Consider the following 22,931-nt stretch of genomic DNA (forward strand, 5'->3'; position numbering starts at 1 on the left):
CCTCCTCTTCCTCTTCTTCTTTTCTCTCTCTTTCTCTTTCTCTTCCGTGGTTGTCCTAGATTTGCCATATACCTATATACATTTATAACTAACCTAAGTCCACTCTCAAATAATGCTACACCATTTCACAGGTAGTGAAGTAATGCAAATACCTTATAGGTTATAGCAGAGTATTTCTAATTCCTCTCTCCTATCCCTGATACTGTTGCTTTCTTTCACTTATCCATAAGTGATAATTACCCAAAACACTGTTGGTATCATTATTTTGAACAAATTGTTATCTATTAGATCAATGAATAATTGGAAAAAAGATTTCATATTACCTTCACTTATTTCTTCTCTAAGTCTCTTCCTTTTTTTATGTAGATCTACGTTTCTGAGCTATGTCATTTTCCTTCTTTCTGAATAATTTCTTGTAACATTTCTTACAAGGCAGGTATACTGGTGACCAATTGCCTCAATTTTTGTTTGAGAACATCTTTGTTTCTCCTTTATTTTTGATGGATAATTTCCCTGGATACAGAATTCTAGGTCGGTGGTTCATTTCTTTCAACACTTTAGATATTTTACTCCACTCTCTTCTTGTGAGCTTGAGAAGTCTGATATAATGCTTCTTTGCCCCTTAACAGGGGAGGTGTTTTTTGCTTCTGGGTTATTTCAAGATTTTCTATTTGATTTTCTGCAGTTTGAATGTGATATGACCCAATATACACTTTGGGGTATTTCTTCTCCTTGGAATTCTCTGAGCATCCTGGATTTGTGGTTTGGTGCCTGGCTTCAATTTTGGAAAGTCTCAGTCAACGTTACTTCAAATATTTCTTCTGCTTTTCCTCTTTCTTCTCCTTCTGATATTTCCATTACATGTGTTTATATCTTTTGTAATTTTTCCATAGTTCTTGGATTATTTTGTTTTGTCTTTTTCATTCTTTTTTGTCTTTGCATTTTAGTTTTAGAAGTTCCTATTGATATGTTTTCAAACTCACTGGTTGGTTCTTTAGCTGTGTCTAGTCTGCATCAAAGACATTCTTTATTTCTGTTACAGCATTTTTGATTTATAGCATTTTAACTTCCATCTCTTTACTTACATCACCCACCTGTTCTTGTATGTTGTCCACTTCTCCCATTAGAGCCTTTAGCGTGGGAATTACAGTTGTTTTAAATTTCCAGTTTGATAGTTCCCAAAAGCTTTGCCATATCTGAGTCTGGTTCTGGTGCATGCTCTGTATCTTCAGACTATTTTTTTCTGTCTTTTTATATGCCTTGTAGTTTTTTATTGAAAGCTGGACATGATGTACTGGGTAAAAGCGATGTGGTGAACAGGACTTCAGTAATGTGACAGCAGGATGTTGAGGGAGAGGAAGCATTCTGTACTCCTATAATTAGGCCTCAGTATTTTAGCGAGCCTGTGCCTGCCCCTGTGCTGTGACCTTCACAAGTGCTTCTCAGTCTCTCCCTTCCACCCGCTTATGTACTACAGGATGGCTGGAGGGGGCTGGAGTTGGGTATTTCCCTTCCCCAAGATAGGTTTGGCTCTGATAAAGCCCCAGTAGGTTGGGCTGTAGTAAGATAATTTCTCCTGAGGGCAGGCTTTGTTAAGAAGAACAGAATGCTCTGGCGTATTTCAAAATGAATATTTTTCTCCTCCCCCTGCCAGAAGCCCTGGGGAGTTTTCCTCCAGTCTTCGCTGTGAGAACCTGGTAGGGCTCCTGGAGGTAGAACTTACAAAAGTGTGGGTGCGCCCTGCTAAGGCTAGGCACCCTGGAATTCTTAATTCTCAGACTTGTCCACACTGAGCATCTGGCAATTCGGCAATTACAGTTTAGGTTTTCCTACCCCAGCACTGGTTCCATGGAGGTTTCTGCTCTGGTAAGTTGTGATTCTGCACACTTGATTTTAACCAAAGGCTGAGAAGTGATGGTAGGTTGTAATTCTATCTGCCAATTTTAGAGGCAGCAGTTTTCCTGCAACCTCAGTTCTCTGACGGATCTAAGAAGAGTTGTTGATTTTCAGTTTGTTTAGCTTTTTGTCTGTAAGGACAGGAGTGATGACTTCCAAGCTTCTCACATGCTAGACCAATGTTTTAAGCTTTGCTTTTTAAATTTTTTAGGTTTTTTTTTTTTCACATTTTAGGTATTTTTAAAAAATCTACCCAGAAGTTATTTTTCAGTGTGATTTGAGGTAGGCACCTGTTATTCTAACACATCAACCCTGTGTAATATGTATCATCAAATCCATTTTGCAGACCAGCGCTAAGTTATAAGTCCAGAATTCACCCCAGGTCTTCCTGATTCAAACCTCCCATCTTTCTAATCTCTCCTTGGCTTTTCTGAATCCAGAATTGTGGGCCTTGATTGTCTTTCCTTGACTTTCCACATCCCAGGTGGGACAGAAAGTGCAGCGCCAGCTGGGAAGGATACACCATCAGCGTCTGTCAGTCCCCATGTGTATCTGACTCTGCTGTTTCCTGGGACCCAGCTGACCTTTTGTTGGGAGGGGTGGGTGCACTGCTTTAGTGTCCTGGGAGGGTCCTGTTTGGTCTTAGAGAGGCCAGCACCCCCATAGAATTGCCATACAAACATACACCAGCCTATATATGGCCAAGCCATGGCCAGGGCACCAAGGTGGTGAGGGTGCTGGCCTGGGTGCACTTTGGGGAGATGAGGAGCAGAGGGCCAGGAGATGGGACTTGTACAAATCAGGAGGGATTGACTCCAGGGCCAGGAGGTAACCTGTTGACTCATAGATCTTTCTAAATCACAAATAGAGATCTCATGATGTGCATCCGCAGTCTCCTTCTGGTGCTCAGTGCAGACATTGCCAATCAATCACAGGGCACATGCAGCCAAGCCCCAGCGCTCCCACCATCCCTGGGCAAGCACTGCCCAGTGCCTTCTGCATGCCTGTTCTGGGCTGGTCACTGGGACAGAGAGGGAGCAATCAGTGCCTGGGGACCAACTGTCTGTTCCGTAGCCCTTTTGCTACCTGTGCGTGCCACCTCTGAGGCCACCCATCAGCAGCATGCATCCCAGGATGCCTGTGTCCTTGTCCTGCCTCCTGTTGCACCCCTTCCGTCGGTCCTGTGATACACAGACAGGGGCATCTGATGTGGTCCCTTGGGGTTGAGGACTTTGGCGAGGGCAGGGAGGACCCAAGAAGAGAGGCAGAGACTGGGGGGTTCCTTCCTTGGAGAGGGGTCAGCCAAGTGTGTGGGATGCTGGGCGGGAAGAGGGAGAAGTGGCTTTCCTGAGGATGTGTGGAGACTTGGGAGCCAGCCGGACCCCACCCGACCCCAGATTGCTGCCCACTGCCTTGCTGCCGTTGGCTTTCTTGCCTTGAGCTCTCCAGCATGACCCAGAGGGTCCTAGCTGTAGCAGTTCCTGGCAGTGGGTCTGGGCAGTGTGAGACGTGAGGCCCCTGAGGCTGAAATTGAACACAGTGTCACAGAAACAAGTCAAAAATCACACTGTTCTCCTATCCTGTACAGCCGGGTTCCTCAACCCTCAGGCCACGGATCAGTACTGTTAGGAACTGGGCTGCACAGCAGGAGATGAGCCATGGGCAAGCCAGCATTACAGCCTGAGCTCTGCCTCCTGTCAGATCAGCTGAGGTGTCAGATTCTCATAGGAGCGCGAACCCTATTGTGAACTGCGCAAGCGAGGGATCTAGGTTGCGTGCTCCTTAAAATAATCTAACTAATGCCTGATGATCTTAGGTGAAACAGTTTCGTTCTATTCAAACTATTTTCCCCTAGCCCTCGCCCCAGTCTGTGGAAAAATTGCCTTCCATAAAACCAGTCCCTGGTGCCAAAAAGGCTGGGGACCACTGCTATACAGGATTGTCAACATATGGGAGGAAAACCTGTACAAACTCGATCTGGCTGTCTAGAAGTGACGACGACCAAGTTAGCCCATGTGAAAATGTGGAAGCGCTCCCATGCATCACCATTCACCTGTGAACCTCACCAAGGCATATGGGGGATTTTGTCATGAGCTTATTTGGTTAAGAAATGGCCTGTGCTCTGCTCATAGCATTGTCAAAAATGTGAAGAAAATGGTATCTCTGAATATACTTTCCTGGCTTGACCAGAGGGTGAGCCGGCACTCAGTATCTGGGAGGAAATTTAGCAGAACGGTGACCGGGGACCTGGCAGGTTTGAGGCTTTGATGCACTGAAGCGAGTGGCTTCCTGCACGCGTGGGTGGGAAGGAACCTGCCCCTGGGAGAGGGGTTCTAATGGGAGGGGCATGTGGTCCCCAGGAGGCCGAGGGGGACAGCCACACCACTCTGCTGAGAGGGGCAGAGAGCAGAGGGTGCTCTGCTGGGGTTTTCTCGTTCTGAGATGCACCCACAAAGACCCCAGGGCAGTGGCTGCTGCTGTGGGGTGGAGCCGTCAAGTTTGGGTGTATCCTTGGATGAGCTTGTGGACATCAGGTAGATGGACAAGAGAGGTTTCTGCCTGGCTCTTACCGTGTGTTTCTTTGTTAATGGGTTCATTTCATCAGAAGCATCTCTTGTGGCTTCAGTAGATCACACAGGGTTTCAGAAAGGGGCCAGTGTTGAGTCCTAAGAATAGAAGTCCCTTCTCCTTCCACTCCTGGCCCTCCAGAGCCTTTTTGAATAAAGATTTCTATGGTCAAATAGGTTAAGAAAAGGATGCACCTCATACTCCCTTCTTGGAGATTCACAATACAGATGATCCCGTTCAAGGCCCTGAGAAGTCCTGCAGTTAAAGAAAGGAAGGACGGAAACACTGTCCAACCTACTGGTTCCCAAACTTCTTTTCTCACAGAACCCCTTTGCACCTAGCATCTGTTAAAATCCTATGAAGCTTATGTTTGAGGAGTGTGATTTGGGAAGTGTTTGCCTGCTGCAGCTGCACACAGTGGCAGATTCCACGAGGCAGACCTGGACTCAGCATGCATCCTGGGCTGAACTGCATCCCCCAGAATTCATGTATGTGGAAGCCCAGTCCTCAAAATGTGACTGTATTTGGAAATAGGATAGTAGCAGATGTAATTAGTCAAGTTAGGATGAGGTCATATTGGAGATACGACTGGCGTTCTTATAAAACGGGTGTTCTTGGACACAGAGACACACGCAGAGAGAATACCATGTAACTGTGAAGGCAGAGATTGGGGTGATGCATCTAGAAGCCAACTAGCACCAAGGATTGCAGGCAGCACCAGAATCCAGGAGAGAGGTATGGAACAGATTCTCCCTCCCAGCCCTAGGAAGGAACCAGCCCTAATCTCTGCCTTCTGGCCACCAGAACTGTAAGAAAATAAATATCTGTTGTTTAAACCGCTTTATTGGTGGTACTTTGTTGCAGCAGCCTGAGCAGACTCATAAAGCATGGATAAGTTAGGACTTCAGCTCTCATTGAGCTCTGAAGCTGGGGTTGGGGAGCCCTCGGGCCAAAGCAGGAAAGAGCTTTGGGAACTCTCTCTGGGGCTGTATGAGCCACCCAGATTCCAAGTTTGGAAGAATGGTTTTCCATTGCTGCTGACGTGAATTGTGCCTTTGGAAGTGAACGCTACTGAAATAACTGAAACAGTCATGGCAGGCCGTTTTTGAGAAGGGAAGTTGGAGACCTCCTAAACGCTTGCTAATGGAGGAAGCACCCAGCTATCAGTGGTGCGTCAACTTGAGGGAATGTTCTTTCCTATAAGTGAGTATATGGTCTTGGTCAAAATGTGGGACTCGTGTGTGAAGTGATGTTAAATACAAAAGTCAAACACAAAACAGGAACTCCCATGCTGATAAGGCACATGCTTGGATACCGGCTCAGGCCACAGCGAGTTTGGGTGCTCACAAGCAGAAGTGAGTGTGTTCAGCTGCTTGTCTCCAGTAGGGTCACCTCGGATCTAGTTTTTAGAACCCAGGATGCCTGGGCCCTGAGCAGGAGTGGATGACACAGCCCTGGGAGCTTGGCTTGCACCTGCCTGGGGGACGTCTTGCCAGTGGGGGGGTAGGATGGCCACCCACCTCCCTGTGGGATGTTACTCTGGGCCTAGGGACTCCAGCTCCTGCCTGGCTGGGCACCTGCTTGTCCAAAACTCCTCAGGAGCCCAAACACTCTCCCTCCTTGCCGGAACCCCAGGGCCAGAGAGGCTGGGGAGGAGTAAATACCATGCAGGCATCCACAGGACAGTATCCATGAGCAAAGAAGTATGCAACTGTCAGATCACACTGTTGAGGCTTCATTAACAGCACGGGGGACATAGTGAGAGGAGAAAGTGGAAAGTGGCCACAACAGCCTCCTAATTGTGTAAGAAGACACCTCCTCATGGTGCAGAGCTGCACACTTGCACACATACAAACATCGATGGGCTCTAGTGACGGTGTTGTGGGTTATGGAGGCAACGTCAGCACATTCTGTAGACCCTCTTGTTTACTCCATAGCAAACATTGTAAACGTAACAATAATACAAACATACATTCCATCTACTGTGAATGTGAGTTATGTTTTTGTATTATCATAAGCAGAAGAATACACAAAAGAAAAAACCCACAACAACCTCAGCACTCTGTTCATATAAAAGTTACTGTTTCCACCAAACTGCTTAGGTCAAGATTAGAATATAAAAGGACCTCCCCCTCTGGCACCCCCAAAAGCTCATTTTAATCAAAGGTAGGAACTGTGTTTTTAAGCAACACACAAATAAATACCAATTTGATTTAGTTTCACCCACACAGGAAAAACACAAAGGTCCGCATAAGGTCAGCGGACTTGTGCCTGCTGGAATGTCCCCAGCCCCTAGCCCAGGCCTCCTCATGGAGCCCACCTGGGGCCAGCCAGGCAAGAAAGGACGTAGGTGGCCTGAGGCTGGTTTCAGAACAACCATTTATTAATTTACAGCAGGAAATAAAGCTGTCGGCCTGAGAGTGCTTCTGTGGCCAACCCAGACTCTTCCAGAAAGACCTGCTCTGGAGGACCTGCGGGGGGAGGGGGCTGTGCTTGCTACTGGGGAGACAGCGCCTGGCCCATGTGGGGAGCATCACATGCAAAACCTGGATGGAAATTTCGATTTACAAAACAGGTCAGCCAGGCTTGGATCTTTTGCTTTTACTCAAGGCTCCTCAGCTTATTTCTAAAATTCTAAAATTTAAGAACTTCCTGGAATTGCGTGTGGCCTTGCTGTAGATTGAAGGGGTCCCATGGCCCTGGGCTGTCACTGTTGTTGGGAATCCGAGGGGGTGTTTCCAGCCCATTCTGCAACGTCTGAGTGAGGAGAGTGCACGTGTGTGTGTGCGTGTGTGTGCGCACGCCTGTGAACTGCAACCGACCAGCGAGGCTCAGTTGATGGGCTGATCATCAGGGCTGATGCAGGCAGCCCTGGCTCGGGTGGCACAGGCCCCAGCACTTGGGGAGGAAACTGGATGGTGTGGACATGGGCTGCAGGAGGCACAGAGAGGAACAGGGAGAGAAGCTGCTGCCTCCGAAATTTCCACTAAGGGAATGGAATCCAAGCGTTGAGTGGGCTGCCGCAGAGGCTGCTTTGATCCTGCGTGGCCCAGCGCTGCCCTGCGGGAGCTCAGCAGCCTGTCGTGGGGATCACATGCACGAAGCAGCCCCGGGCGCCTGGGTCCCTGCCTATGCCATCTTGGGAGCAGAGTCACACTGCCAGCTCTTTCTGGATGCCGGATACTGTGTTGTGGCTGGTACCTGTGTCACCTCATTCTGCATAAGGGGACAATCACTGCCCTCTTACTGATGGAAGTCACCAGCCCTTGTGAGGTGGCTGGGGAGGGCACCTGAGCCCTGGGGAGAGCACCTGAGCAAGGTCTGCGTGACCACACGGGATAGGCTGTGGGGATGCAGGGTCTGACCTTCCCTCCCTGGTGTCATTACCAAGTGTCTTAACTGGCACCCCAAGAACCGGTAATCATGGTAACCTTCAGTCTTCACCAGTGAAGGTGAGGCATGAGAGGGCCCTAGAAGGGCTGTTGTGTGGTCCTGCTGGGGGCAAGGCGAAATTTCCTTCCTGCTCTCTGGGCCCTCCCACAAACTCCAGCCATGCTGCTCAGGGACACACCTCCTCCCAGCTCTCTGGGGAGAGGTGTGGGCAGCTGGGGAGGGCCGCAGTGCGACCAGCATGACCTAGTGGAGAGCAGGGCAGGCCACAGAGCCCCCTGCAGTGGGGAGCTCCGTGGGGGTTGGTGGGAGCCACAGATAGTCAGCAGCAGGTGGCCGGTTGCAAGTGGGGACTGGAAGGAAGAGGCAGGCACGAGGGTCGGGGAGCAGCTCAGAGCTGGGAAAGCCGGGGCCTGGACCAGCAGTCTGTTGTGGAGCCAGAGAAGCCATAGACTGGATGTGAGGAGGAGACAGAGGCGGGTGGGGCATCCTGCAGACAATGACGCTTCCTGCCGCCTCGGCCTGTGAAGCTCCGGGAGCCCACAGGATGCCTGTGAAACACTGACTGCCCTGGGTGGCCACAGTCAGGGGAGCTACACTCAGCACCTCTCCTCACAGGTGGCCTTCACCCCATTATCGCGCGAGGAGGCTGAGCCCCCCTGCAATGAAGGAGGTGCCCGAGCAGGTGCAGTCATAGAAACAGGCTATGTAGTTCCGGGGCTCCATTCCCACCCAGAATTAATTCTTCCCCTTCTCTCTCAGGACAAGTTTCCCTGGTACTGTTGATCCCACTGTAAATGAGACAGTGTTCAGAGCCTTCCACAAAGCAAGGACTCAAAGAGTATTTTCTTGTTTTAATTAGCTTTATTTGATTTTAAAAGCCCCATGATATGCTTGGTGCCTGGGGGCCTCGTGATCTGAACAGGTTATTCAAAATCGCTTTCAGCCCGGCTCAGTAGCATTCATCCCATGCAGGCCATCGTGCAGGCAACCTTGATGTTCAGATGCAGTTTGCAGCCCACAGGAACATCGACCTGGGATCCCATAGGAGCACCTCTTCCAGCTTTTTCCTGCCTTTGCCCCAACCTGCTGTGCCCTTGCAGCTGCCTGGGGTGGGCCACACCCCAGGGGCAGGCGTGTGATCAGTCTGTGCACCTGCAGTCCCATCCAAGGCATTCTTTGCTGAGCCCAAGGACCATGCTGCCACCTGCTAGGCCCGCCCGTGCTTCTGGATAAGAAGACGGGGCTTCAAGCCTCTCTGTGTACTGGTGGGGAGATGGGGAGCCTAAGCCCCAGGACTTGTTTACTTGGGGTACCCCCTGGCTCTGACCAGGGCCTTGTGGCCTCAGTGTAGCACAGACGCATCTACCCACAGGCCTTGGAAGTCTTGGTGGTTCTCCCCTCCTGCTGGGACGCTCTAGGGGCCAGTCTTCCTATACTGCTGGGCTGGACAAGCCCTGAGGCCCATGCTCCACAGCCCACTGTGTTGCTTGTAGGTCAGTTCTTGCTCCTATATCACAGCCCAGGCACTGTGCCTGATACCTAGGTCCAGAGTATAGGGCACTCTGCCCATAGAGAGCCACTGGAAGGGGGAGTGGAAAAAGTGAACAGGTAGATAATTAAGTAAACTAACCTAAGGAACGTGGGAGGTGCAATAGCTAAAGACCAAGCTGACTTTCTGTGTGAGCTGGGAAAGCGGGGAGCTGTTTGCATTGGATCTTGAAGGACGCATAGGAGTTTGCCCTTGGCAGCAGGGACAGGCTTACGATACAGATCCAGGCTCTTTGTCAGTGTTGTCTCTCAATGTTTATAAACTCTGGCGGGCAAGCACTGAGTCGCAAGGGAGGATGGTGATGGTGCTGGCTTCTTTGCTCTTGGAGAAGTCAGAGATGTTGGGGCCCCAGCCATGGCCTGCATGGCTCATGCTAAACGTGTTTGTGGCCACTTCTCAAGAGGGCTGACACTTCCAAGCGGGCTTCCCATGACAGATTGCCGTCTGGCAAGTGGCAGAACCACCAGGAAGGGGAGAAGGCAGAGGTAGGTCTGCAGCTGCCAGCCCAAGTCCCTGGGGAGATGGCAGGATGGGTGCGGGTGGACAGCCACTATGGGGAGGAGCCCCTTTCAGGGTGCTCTTTAGGGGAAGTGGTGAGTAAAGCAGGCAGATAACTGGGGTGGGAGACTTACGGATACATTCCTTAAGTCCCTCAGAGGAGAGAGGAGAGGGAGAGATTGGGGGCAGTGATGACATTGGGACTCAGAGATTTGGGGCTACAGTGAGGGACAGAAGGTGTGGGAGAGGCAGAGGCCAGGAGCGGGGCACAGGGAGCAGTGGTGTCTTTGGGAGCCAGCTCTCCTGTGCCTTCCCCCAGCTGGCCACTTTCTCCCTCTGGGGGCATCCGAGTCGCTGGGAAAGGGGACCCTGTCCTCTCTTCTTGAGGGTGCCCTCCACCTCACCTGCAGGCCTGTGTCCAAGAGCAGGGCCTTCTTCACCCCGGGCCCTTCCTGCTGAGTGTCTGCTGGGTGTCTGGCACTGTGCCTGCCACCTCCTATGTCACTACAGCTGTGCAGCCTGGTGCTCCCACCCCATGCTCATCCCGAGGCCCCCAGCCATGCCTTCCTCCTTCCTCAGTGATGCTGCCTGGCCTTGGCACCCTGGCTCTGGCAGTCTTACCTGTGTTCCCTGCCCCTGCCTTCCCCGATTGCTGACTGTTCCGACCCAGGCTGATGGTGCAGGGGTGGCTCTGGAGCCTTCTGCAGAGGAGAAAGGAGCTGCCTGACCCAGGGAAGGGAGAGGGATCAACTGGAGGAAGCCCTTGACCCACCCGCCTGCGGTCAGGCTCTTGGTGATATGGTGCATGGATGTCGTGTGCTGGGGAACAGCTGTGGCTTGCCGCCCTCTGCTCCTGTACCTGTCTGAGTCTGGCCAGCAGCTGGGAACCTGCTGTGCTGGTGGGAAGCTGCGCTTGGGTCTCTTCCCTGCTCCAGGGATGGGCTCACCACAGCGGTGCCATACAGGCATCATCAGCTTGGCATAGATGTGCGGTCTGTTGAACTTCCCACTGAGGGTCAGCCCTGCAGTGTGTGGTCGGATCCTGGTGCAGGGAGGCCCAGACTCCCTGCTCCCTTCAGGGCCTGGTCCAGAACACTCAGTGGAGGCCTGCCAGGTCAGCCCTGTGGCCGCTGAGCCCTCTAGGGGTCAGAGCGCGACAGATGGTAGCTCAGGACTCGTTTCAGGAAGCTCTCACCTCTCCTGAGCAAGAAGTCCGGCAAACAGCCACACAGTGGCCCCGGAAGGCCCTTCTGCTCAGTCATATGAATGGGGAAACTGGGGCTCAGAGAGCTGTGTCACCCCATCTAACCAGGATTGAAGCCAGACCAGGCAAAAAGCCCATGGTCTTTGCCCTCACCTCAGTCTCCCAAGTTAATATCATATGTTAGAAATAATAATCCTTTCTTTATATTTTTCTTTAAAAACATTTTGAGAACGTAACCGATGCACATGGTGAAAAAATCAAGCAGAGCAAGAGAATGCGGAGTGAACAGTGAGCACCTCGCCACGCCCCCCCCGCCGCGCCCCCACACCGCTTCCCCCACCATGCCCCGCCCCCTCCGCCATGCCTCCCCCGCGCCGCATCTCCCCCCACATCTCCTGAGGCAGCCCCTGTCCCTGTTCACGGGTTGACTTTAAAAAGCGAAGACGCAGCTCAGCGGCCGCCCAAGCACAATGACTGCTCATGAGACCTGAGTCGTTAAGAAAATGTTCAGTTAGATTTAGTGTAATTATTTATCTTTCCAAGGAATTGAACAGTACTCTTTTACAAAGATTTGTCTCCACAAAGGACTGTAGATAAAACGGTGTTCGTATGTAAGACGCTCCTCTTCTACCATGCAGAGCCCTTGGCCTGGACTCCCATGTGGGTTTCTCAGGCTGTCCAGGCCGAGGAAGCTTTCTGGGAGGAGAGGCTGTTCCTTTAAGGGGGAGGCTGGGCACTTGGCAGGTGCAGACACAGGAGGGCCGTGCGTGCTCGGGTTTGCACGGGTGGGTGCCTACCTGGTGGTGGGCTTCCTCCAAGCCCCCCTTTCTCCCAGCCCCAGCCTGAGAGCATCCTCTGGCCCTTTTGTCTGGACTCAGACCCTTCATGTGACATTTCTTGACCAGGCCCCTTGCCTCACGTGTGCTGTTCTTAGAAAATGATCTGAAATCAAATTAAATCAACCGTGGTGACTAGTCAGATTCTGCGGGGCCTCCTGATGGGCACCGGCCCCTTCCCCTCCTGCCTCATAGACTCTGTGGCTCCCATTGGGTGGCACTGACTCCCTCAGGGCGCCCTGAAGCCGGGGCAGGAGCTCCTCCGCAGGCCAGACTTTGTGGGGTACGTTCATGGCCTCTTCTCGATGGCCTCAGCAGCCTTAACCCGATTCCTTCCTTGTGTCTCTTGGGCTGTAGACCGTGGTTGATGCTGGTCAGCTCCCTCTGTCCCCCGTCCCTCCTTCCCTCTCCCTACCCCCAGGCTGTCAGTTTGTGAATGTCCCTTCGCCCCTACGCTGGGCCTCCATGGCCTCTGTGATGACACATGGACAGTGGAGGCTCTCAGGACCCTCTCCTTCAGCTTTGCAGTTTAATGATGTGATGTTTCTCTCTCCCTACAAAACCTTCCATGAGTCCCCGTGTCCGACCACACAAATCCCAATATAACTGCCCTCTGGAGCTGGGCCTTCTAGACAACGCCAGCTTCATTTGCCTCTGGGGAAGACTCAGCAGGGCCTCATGGACATGGTACAGAGCCCCCGAGGATGCCTGCTGAGAGGCCTGTGGACGTGGACTCTTGGTCCAGCCGACCCACAAGGATACAGGCCTGTAGGTCACACAGGAGCTGGACGGGGCCCCTCCGCCGCCCTCCGGAGGGCCTGACTGATCCTCCTCCTCTGCACAGCCCCCCAGGGCGTGCCATCTGCCAGGGCTCTGCCAGCCGTCGGGAAGCCAGCCTCTGTTCTGCTGGTGTTGAGTGGGGCCAGCTGAGAGTGGCTTGTGAGGGGCACCCACTTCCTCACAGTTTCTGACTCACAGCCATCTGCCCGAGGCCGGGCCGGTGGCTGAATGCTTAATGGGGAGTGTTTATGGGGAGATTAATCGGCTCTCTCTCTTTCTCCTTGTCTGTCTCTGTCTCTGTCTCTCGCTCCCCCATTTTCCTCCCCAGGGGGGCTTTCTCTGTGGTCCGACGCTGTGTCAAGCTCTGCACCGGCCATGAGTATGCAGCCAAGATCATCAACACCAAGAAGCTCTCAGCCAGAGGTAGGGCATGGGGAGTGTCCTGCGCAGCTGCTGTCAGGCTGGGGCAGGGGCTTTGGAGGCCGTGCCCTGTGGACTGGGCAGCAGGCCCCTCCCAGTCTTGGCCAGCACTTGGCCCACCTGGCCTGTGGCTCCACACACAGATGCAGTGGGGTTCCTGGAGTGGAGGCTCTGGCAGAGGGAGGCACAGGAGTGTTGGGGACTTGAGGGCACCTCTGGCCTGGTGGGGCCCAGGCTGGTGGGGGTGCCGAGGGACTCTCAGACCCCTGGATGCATGTTTGTGCTCTGGTTAGGTTGTTCTCAGGACCCCCTTTCACCTCCCCTTCCCAAGTGTATTGGGGTCTCTGCCCCAAGAGCTGGAGGAGGAGAGGTACAAGGTGGCCAGGCCGCCATGGTGGTTGGGTGGTGTCATCTGCCCTGAGAGCCATGGGCCAGATGAGAGCTCAGTGACAAAGTTTTGGGTGACCGGGCAGTGCTGCGGTTGGCCGTCTGCCTTCTGACAGCAGAGTCCTGGCATCGTGGCCGACTGGGAGGTGACCCGGCAGTTTCTTAACTAACAGAGCCCAAGTCTTCTACACAGTGGCAGGGCACTCCCACCTGTCCTGGGAGGGCTTCTCAGACCTGCAGGGTGTGTGCGAGGAAGGGCCTCGAGTGGTGCTGGCCCCAAGTGGCCCTCAGCATGTGGATGTGCCCCATCACGGGCCTCCTGAGCCCTGCTGGCGATGGTCAGCTCTGGGCGCTGCAGGCGGTGATGGAGCGGACAGGCTCCTGCCCTCGCGGGGTCTCCCTGCCCTTGTGGGGTCTCCCTGCCCTCGTGGGGTCTCACTGCCCTTGTGCTGTCCTTGTCCTGTGGGGCGGGTCGAGGACAAACAAAACCCGGAGTCAGCACACAGCAAATCTGATGGTGATGGGCAGAGGCCTCCCGGGGCAGCTGCTGTGGTTGGAGCACAGGTCTGAGGAGGCGGTGGGGAGGGATTATGGCAGGGGTGCTGCTGGAGCCCCAAGGTGGGGTGTGCCAGAGCGCCAGGTGGGGCTGTGGAGGTGGGTGCGGGATGGGTGGGCTGCCTCACTGAGGTGGCAGCCCCATGTCACTGCCCCGTATGGTGGGGTTCCATGGAGGAGGGGCTGGCCGGATGATGCCCTGGTAGAGGGAGCCAAGCGAAGCCCCTGTCTGCTGCTGTCAGCCCCTCCCCTCCCAGGGCACCGCCAGCAGCCTTGATTAGCATCCAGGCACAAATCTGAGCTAATTGGGAGCTGGAGAGGCCCTGACCCATCTGGCCAGGCTGCCAGATGCTGGGGGCCTAATGTGGGCAGAGACGAGCCTCCTCTGGGTTGGTGGGAGAGCTGCCTACTGTCTGTGGCCTGCAGTTTACAGTGATCCAGCCACCTGTGGGGGCGGGCCTGTGCCATTTGTGGAGCGATGTGTCGGTGTTGTTTGAGCGACTGCTGTGTATTAGGCCATCAGTGTTTCCCCTTCTTGGGAGCATTCCCTGACACCAGGCTGTGGGGAGGTCCTTTAGGCTGCAGTGGGACCTGCTCCTGTCCCAGCCCTTGTCTGCCAGGGACTGCTGCTGGCTTGAGCCCAGGCACGGGGATGATCGAGTGTGGGCCACAGCCTGCTGTCCTCCTGGCCCCAGGGAGCAGCTCATGTGTCCCGTGGCTGCCCCATCATGGATGAAGACCCACAAGTGTCCAGTGGCCCCGCTGGACCCTGAGTCCTGGCACTGCCCAGTGCAGCCTTTCTCTAGCAGGCTTGAAACTGAGACCTGAAGAGATGCCAGGCCCAGCTCAGGTCCCACGGCCACCCTGCGATGACAGCAGTCATGTTAAAGCCAGCGCCTCCCGCGTGCTTGCTGTGTGCACTGCTTGGTGAGCCCAGGAGGCTTCTGTGTTCCCTGACGTTCTGTGGCTGGCACTGGTGGAGGCACTAGAGTGAAATGTTCTGGAGGGGTGGGGGAGTATCACCCAGCACAAAGGTGGGGTCCCTAAGCCAGGAAGAGCAGGAACCTCAAATACCTCATGTTGGAGCCTTCCAGGCACCCCCTTCCCCTCATCCCTCTCCTGGTTTTATGCTCATCCCTGCCTCGTTTCTCTGTTGTTTTGCCACATGGGCGTTTCACCTGCTTGTGTCTGAGCCTGAAAGTGGAGTTGCACTGCCACTGTGACCTGTCTTGTGCTCGGGTGATGTTCTGGGGTGTGTCCATGGGATGGATCCCTTCCCACTGCTGTGTGATGTTCTGTTCAATGAAGGCTGCTACTTTTCTGGCTCTAGCTAATTCCTGATGACTTTGGCAGAGCCACTGAGACCCCACACTTGGGAGAGGCTCCGTGACACGTGTCAGTGAATTCAGTTTGGCAAAAATGTTGCTTGCCGGTCAACCTGGTGTTTTAAAAGCCTGTGCAAATTTATTAGCTTAGGAAACCAGAATCCATAGCTGGCTGTCTCCCTCCTGCTTTTCCATCTGTCCGTGAAGGTCAGCAGCCACCCCCACCCACCTTGGGCCCTTCCTTATCAGGGGCCTCCAAAGCCTTGTCCACCTAGACCCGCAGCCCTGACATGCACTTCCCAGGGTCATACGTGTGAGGTAGCATCGCCTCGTGCCCTGTGGCCTGGTGACATAATGTGTGCAGTGTGGCCCCTCTCTCCACAGATTGAGTCCCGTGGGGCCTTCCCTCCCTCCTGGATGCCAGGCCCACACCTGTGGGCCCATGCAGAGCAGCACCATGCTGCCAGCCTCTCCTTTGGGATCACTGTGTCTCTGCCTGCTTCTCCTCGGCCAGGGACCGTGAGGCATGTCAGACCCAGGGCTTCCTGGCCCCTCTGCACATTCTGTCTCATTCCTCAATTATGCGAGACCTCGGGAGGAGGAGAGAGGAACCCCTTTAGACACACCCTAGACATAGACTCTCACTCATCTAACAGGTTTACACGGAGGACACGGAGATGAGCAGATACACCCTGAAACCAGCAGCTACGACGCTGTGTGCTGGGTGGGGCCTGGGAGAGGCAGTCCTGAGGGGTCCTGAGGCAGTCCTGAGGCAGTCCTAAAAGCGGAGTTGCACTGCCACTGCGACCTGTCTTGTGCTCGTTCACTCCAAAAGTTGTGTTGCATGGGCATTGAAGGATGAGTAGGAGTTTGTTAGGGTCAAGCAGAAAACAACCCAAGTATGTTTTTGTGGAATTGCATAGCTCCTCTAAATTAACCTCACAACCCCTATTTATATTCTCAAAGTGCTCTATGAGTCAGAAGGATTTAGGGTAGTGGGAATCTGAATGAGAGGATGGCTGCATCCTGGAGACCCTGCTGACCACACAGGCTGCAGAGCTGAGCTGCTCTGTGTTGCCATGAACGCCCTGCGGCTCATCACAGGCCTTGCTCCCAGGCGCTTGTGCCTCTCAAGCTGCGTGCCTAGCCTGTTTCCTCATTCGATGCAAGCTGGGTGGGGTGGTGGGAGGAAGGGGTAGCCAGCCAGGGGGCTGCCTGGCATTCTCAGCAGCCAGCTCCCTGCTGTAACCTTCCCGCAGGATGCCTCTCTGGGCAGGGGCAGGGATACCCAGCCGTGTGCGGCTCCAGAGGGCAGGCTGACCCCTTTCTGCTTTGCCTCGAGTTGTACACAGGCCCTCCGCCCAGGGCTGCACAGCCTCACCCTGCCATTTTCTTGGGCATTTTTTTCCTATTTAACTTTTTATGGTGGAAAATTTCAAACATTCTCAAATACAGAGAAAACGATAGAATGAACCCAGCTTCAACAGTTATCAATTCTTAGCCAGTCTTGTTCCATCTGGGCCCCAGACCCTGGGATGTTTACCATTCAGTGCATAAATATCTCAGCATGCATCCCTAGCAGAAAAGGGTTCCAAAAACAGCCACAGGAGCTTTATCATTCTGAAAAACGGGCAGTAATTCCTTGATACCATCTCATATGCAGCCTGTGTTTGTGTTTCTAATGATTCAGAGGTTTCCTCAGAATTGAACCTTTGGGTCACACAGCCCCTGCACAATTGGGTTGTCTGCCCTTGGTGCTTGAGTCCTGCTCCTGGGTAGCATCCCTGAGGTGTGCAGGTCACACCCCGAGGGCCCTGCTGTAGCCACACAGCGTAGATCACAGTGGAGCCTCAGAACTCTTGATGAGGGAGCTGGCCCCACCACCCCGGCTTTGAGGGAAACTCCTCCCCTTGGAGTTGAAATCTGGGGCTCCAGAAAATGACCCAGACAGAGCTGGCCTTGCCCAGATGCTGTGGGTGTTGCCTTGGTGTCCCCTCTCCTGCCCCCAGCCTGCCTCTTGGGGTGGGTGGTGACAGTACTGGACAGTCTGCTGAGACCGTAGAGGAAGGACGCTTGGCACTTCCTCCTGGCCCTCTTCCGCAAGCAGAATCCTGCGCTCACCACCCATCTCAGTCCGGGGGCTCTGTCCTGTGGCCTCTGCTGCCCTGGGCTGCCTCCCCCATGCGGGGACCTGAGGTTCCCCAACCCTCCCAGGCCCTTTGGGCTTTCCTAGCTGAGGAGGAATGGGGGAGGTGAGGGATGGGGTCTTGGATGGAGCCCCAGAGCTTCACTGTGGGACATGCACCTCCAGGTGAATGTCCTGCTTCAACCCTGACTGCCCAGCTGTCTGACCATGGCCAGGTTACTCAGTCATCCTAGAGCTCAGTTTCCCCAGCTATAAAGTATCTACCTCACAGGGACGTTGCAAAGCTCTGAGACCATCCCTCTCCACATTGCTACCTCCCTTCTTGGCCAGACCCTCTGCTTCCTGCTGCGGACGACCCCTCATGAATACCTAGTAGCTTTCTGGTGTCGTCTGGCCCACCCAGCCTGCAGGCCCCAGGGCCCCCTCCTCCATGAAGCTGTCCTGGATCATCCCGCGGGCAGCCGGCCACCCTGCCTGGAACTCCCCAGGCCCCATGGCAGGCGCCCGTGGCTATTTCTCAACTGACCATGTGCTCCTTGAGGGCAGATGCAGCTGGTTCATCTGATGGCCTTCTGGCTCCCAGCCCAGAGCCTGTGAAAACGTGGGAGAGCATAACACCCCTCCTAACCAGGGGCTGGGCCCAGGCTCTGCCTGGGTGTCTGGCTCTCTCCTTCCCATCGTGGTGGGGCAGGGGCTTCCCCGAAATGGCCTTTCCCACTGCTATTCAGGGAGGTGGGGGATGGGGAGGGGACCCAGAGAGCAAGGGTTGGGTGGGGAGAAGGATGCTGGGCCCTTGGGCCTTGTTGGGGAGGCTCCAGCAGCCTCCCCGGCTGCATTTCACCCCTGATTTGGGTCTAGCGCCAGTGGAGGGGCCTCACTCACTCCTTGAGAGTCACCAGGAGTGCTGTGTCCCCACACCCGCTCATGTCCAGGCCGGAGCAGGGTGGCCTTGGTCCTTCAAGGCTCCTGGTGATGAGAAGCGGCTGGTAGCATGCAGCTCCAGGAAGGAGGACGCCACTCCAGAAACACTCAGGCCCCCACTTACCGAAATACTCGGCCACACGGACACTGCAGAACTGCACCAGCTGGTGCCAAAGCTGTAACAGTTTGATTTTTTAATATTTAATACTTAATTAAATGGAGGATTGTGAGACATTCAAAGTTGGTGAATGTACTGAATAATGAGAGATTATTAAACTACTGCTAACAAAAGCAGTTAGAGGAAAATTAATTGACTGGGGGTAAAGAGATCATTAGGCACACAAGTCTTAAAACATGTCTTGTTGTTATCTGCCCCCCGCCCCCACCTCCCGCCCACTTGCCCAGCCCCTGCTGCTCATTGTCCACACTGAACAGCTGTTCTTTTGGGGACAGTTTTGTTGTGCCTTGTTGGACGCCCTGTGTGGAGGGAAGCGCACTCAGGAAGCAGTGCAGCGGGGTGACCCTGGTTAGTGGCCCATGCTGCGGAGAGCCTGGTGCAGGGTCCGTGCCCTGGAATTGGCCCTTCAGCTCAGGGTGGAGCTCCTGCATGCCTGGCATCATCGACGCTATCTCGCGTCCTCCCACCCTCTGAGATGAGCGTGGGCTCCCCTTTCACGTGGGGGGAAAGCTGAGTCCCAAAGAAGCTGAGAGGTGGACAGGGTCCCCTAGCTGGTGGTTAGCAGAGCCCGGATGTGGAGGACCCTAGATTTCACCCAGCTGGGGCAGGCCGAGGGTTGGGCCAGCGTGGGGCTTCCAGGTGGGGCTGACCTCACAAGTGGGGCTCACCTCCCAGGCCCGAGGCTCACCCCACAGAGAGATCAGTATCACCACTGTCCTCTTCCTGCCTGCAGGCCCATGCGCAGCTCACCCCAGCTCCCTTTCTGGGGCACCTGGTCTCCCCAGGGACCCTTCTGTCTGTCTTGGGGGGACACTCCCTGCCCAAAGGCGTGATGGACAGGGACCATCTTGAGGTCTCTGTGATCATTGGGGCTGGGGTGTGCATTGCACCCCAGGGAAGCCTGCACGCCCCCCCCTTTCCTCAGCCAGAAGCCTGCCTGCCTGGGACCCCTTTGTGCAGTGAGTGTGGGGGGGCTGCCTCCGGGGCTTTCCTACTGCAGCAGGTACTGCAGTTTTCTTGTGGCTCCCGCACAATCCACAGCCAGAAAACGACCCCTGCTCAGGGGGATAATGAGTGCCTGGTCGGCAGAATCCACGGAACTGGGTTAACAGAGGACAAGGCGCCGCATTGCAGGGACAGCTGAGCATGCGCCTGTGGCAGCAGCACCCCTCCCAGCCCAGGGACCCCCCCTCCCAGCCTGGGGACCCGCCCCTTTCCCTCCTCCCTGGCTCAGGGGCCCTACCCTCCTCTCTTCTCCCCTCCCCCTGCCTCTCTTTCCCCTCTGGCTTCTCTCCCCACCTCCTCCCTGCTGGGAGACCTCCTCTGCTTCCCTACCCCAACCTCCCTGGGTGGCTTCCAGCCTGAGGGAACAGCTTTAGATCTTGGACTCCCACCGAACTCTTGGCCCACTCTGCCTTTAAGTTTGCTCTCTAGGGATTTGGAGGGTGGCCAGGAGTTGGGGGAATCCCTGGGAAACGCCCCCTCCCCTACCCCAGGGTCAGCCTCCAACAGGATGGGGATGGTCCCTGAATTGGGATTATGGGGAAGGGACCCTGCATCCAGGTGCAGAAGGAGTTAGGGGAGCTGGGAGGCAGGCCTTCTGGGGGCTTGGTGGGGGCACCGCATGCCTGCCCCTCCCAGGGGGAGGGCCACCTAGGAGCAATGAAGGAACAAGGCTAGGCTGCTGGATTTAGCAATTAAGTATGATTTACAATCAAAAGACGTAAAATAAGCACTGTATGTCCCAAATTGCATGGGACACACTTACTTAAACTAAAAATTATTTGTCGTGTATCTGAAATTGAGACAAACTTACACCAAAAACAAATTTTGTCCTTTGTCTGAAATTCAAATTTAACTGGGCACCCTGTGTTTTATCTGGCAATGCTAAGCCAGACTGTTAAGAGACAGGGCTTTGTCATTAGTTTGGAAACCGAATTGGTTTAATCGAAGGCTTCTAGAAAGCGGCCCCGAATAGGACCAGGAGAACAGGGAGCTGGGCTGTGCGGAGGGTCCTGGCCCTTGCTGGCCCCATCTGTCAGGTGGAGAAAGGGTGGGCAGCGTCATGACCTCCTGCTCTCTGGTTCTGGGTGTGACCTGCTGGTCAGGGTCCAATGCCAGGTTCCTGAGCCTCCATGACCCCTGGGGAAGGCAAATGCATCCTGAACTGGATGCAGGAGCAGGGCCCACCCTGTTGGCATTTGGAGGGGGTGAGGGAGGAATCCCTGAGCCAGGGAAGGGAGGGAGGGGAGGGGAGTTGTTGTCACGGAGGACCCCTTTGCGTGCTTCCGCATTTCCAGTCACTCATCTTGCAGGATCAGGGGCTTGTCAGCGGCAGAAAAGGCTCCCGGCAGAGGGGAGACCTGGGAGCTGGGTTCTGGCCCCTAAAGACCATCCCCTCCCTGCCTCACTCCTCTTTTCTGTAAAATAAGTGCAGGGTTGGCCTCCATGCTGCCTGGCTTTTCTAGCACTGACAGTTCCCACATCTGGCGGATCCTTACTTCCAGGCTCTGCCGGTTCCAGGAGGTGAGTGAGGATTGGGGAGATGGCTGAACCCACAGCCTGTGGGCCCAAGGTTTGAAGACCTGGTTCTGCCACTGTGGGCACAGCCCCCTCCCCCGGTCCTTCCTGCTCACCGCCCCTTGCTCCCTCCAGGCCACCCGCCAGCGGACTGTAGGCCCAGCAAGGGCAGGCCTCCTGCTTTGCACAGCACCTCCTTAATAAACAGAGTTGAACGGGTGGGAGGAGAAGAGTGTTTTGAAGATTCCACTTAAGGACTGAGCTGGGTGGGGAGTGGTAGTGACCATCGATGGAAGGAGAAGGGGATTCGGAGTGCCCAGGTTCCCGGGACGACTTGGGCAGGAGTGGGGAAGCCCGCAAGGTGCGGGTTTGAGGCCTGGGTGGGAACCGAGCTTGGGAATGGCAGAGCTTTGGTCTCTGTTGTGCTGGTCTGGCTGCTGATGGGAAAGTCTGGAGAGCTGGATATCCAGGGCAAAGCTCGAGGGGGAACAGCTGCAGGGAGCCCGGGAAGGTCCTGGGGGCCCTGGGTGTGCGTCTCCCCTGTGGGCAGCCACTGTCTTCTGTCCCCAGGGCCAGGAACTGCAGTCCTGTGACAGGTCTGCACAGCGGCTCTGAGGTCCTGATGTTTCCATTGTCTGAATGTCACCTGGGGGAGCCCCGACTCCAGCTCGGTGTGGAGTGATTAGCCTACAGAAGGTCACGGAGGGTTTATTGAGGTTAGTGGGGGTTAGAAGAGCCCCGTGGGTGAATGTGAGGGCCTCAGCCTCTCCTGCTGGGGAGGGCTGATGTGTGCAGATGCTCTCATCCGGAGGTGGTGGGGGGCATTCTGGAAAGGGCCCGATAGCAGTGTGCGGGGCTGCTGGCCACTCGCTTCTGTTGCACAGTCCTCTCTATTCTTTTTCCTCAATACCTTAAAAAATGTGGCAGTGCTTGCCCCGGACTGTGCTCCTGGCCTCGCTCTGTGCTCCCTGGCCTTGGGCCTCGAGCTGGGTTGGGCCCCCAGACGTCTGCTCAGGGATGAGTGGGAACCTCCAGGCAGCTGTCCGCTCTCTGAAAAGGACGAAAAGGACATGGACAGAGTTGGGGGCAGAGGATGAGGCTGGACATAAGGCCACAGTGGTCAAGAGTGCAGCCCTGGAGTCTGGGCCTTATTTTTGAGAGTAGTACCCTGACAGGGTGGGTCCTGCAGCCCCAGGGGCTGGCCTGAGCCAGTGTCCCAGCTGTTTCCAGAGGAAGCCAAGATGGTGTCTATGGAGAGATGGGCTTTGGTGGGACGTGTATGTGTCGGGGTGGGGGAACCCCAGGTGGAGGACCCATTGCACCAGGGCTGTGAGGGATGGCCTAGCAAGCCCCTCCTGTCACCATGCCTGCCCTGTAGGGGGCCACTGTTGTTTTCCTAGACTGGAGAGTCTAGGCACCTTGGTTTAAATCTCCTCCTACTCACCCCATTTGTGAGCACGGGAGTCCTGTCCTGGGGTTGCGGGGATGACTGAACACATGACACCCAGCACTGGATAGATGAGTGGATGGCATTTTATTGTCACATATACTCAGAGCCCAGAGAGGAGGACACTGCACTCAGGACACAGTGAACAGGCAGGGGCTGGGGAGGCAGGCTTTGGAGTAACGACGAGGTGAGGTGGCCCCTGGTTCCCATCAGAGGCAGTTTCGGCTGGTTTGAATAATTCCATGGGTTGGCAGAGAGCTGCATCTCGCTACTCAGGCGTAAGCAGGAACTGTGCCCGGTCCTTGTGG

The 22,931-nt window shown here is 54.8% G+C and overlaps 1 protein-coding gene across 14 annotated transcripts in view; it reads left to right on the top strand.

Annotated features, from left to right (window-relative positions):
* Positions 1-22,931, top strand: part of CAMK2B (calcium/calmodulin dependent protein kinase II beta) — a 108,475-nt gene that overhangs the window by 28,805 nt on the left and 56,739 nt on the right. For all 14 annotated transcript variants that reach the window (XM_063608956.1, XM_055293256.2, XM_063608957.1 and 11 more), the window contains exon 2: positions 13,053-13,147. In XM_063608956.1, the coding sequence (XP_063465026.1) occupies positions 13,053-13,147 (95 nt within the window). The remainder of the gene's footprint in view (positions 1-13,052; positions 13,148-22,931) is intronic.

The sequence above is a fragment of the Symphalangus syndactylus genome, chromosome 9 (assembly GCF_028878055.3).
Source record: "Symphalangus syndactylus isolate Jambi chromosome 9, NHGRI_mSymSyn1-v2.1_pri, whole genome shotgun sequence".
Classification (NCBI taxonomy): domain Eukaryota; kingdom Metazoa; phylum Chordata; class Mammalia; order Primates; family Hylobatidae; genus Symphalangus; species Symphalangus syndactylus.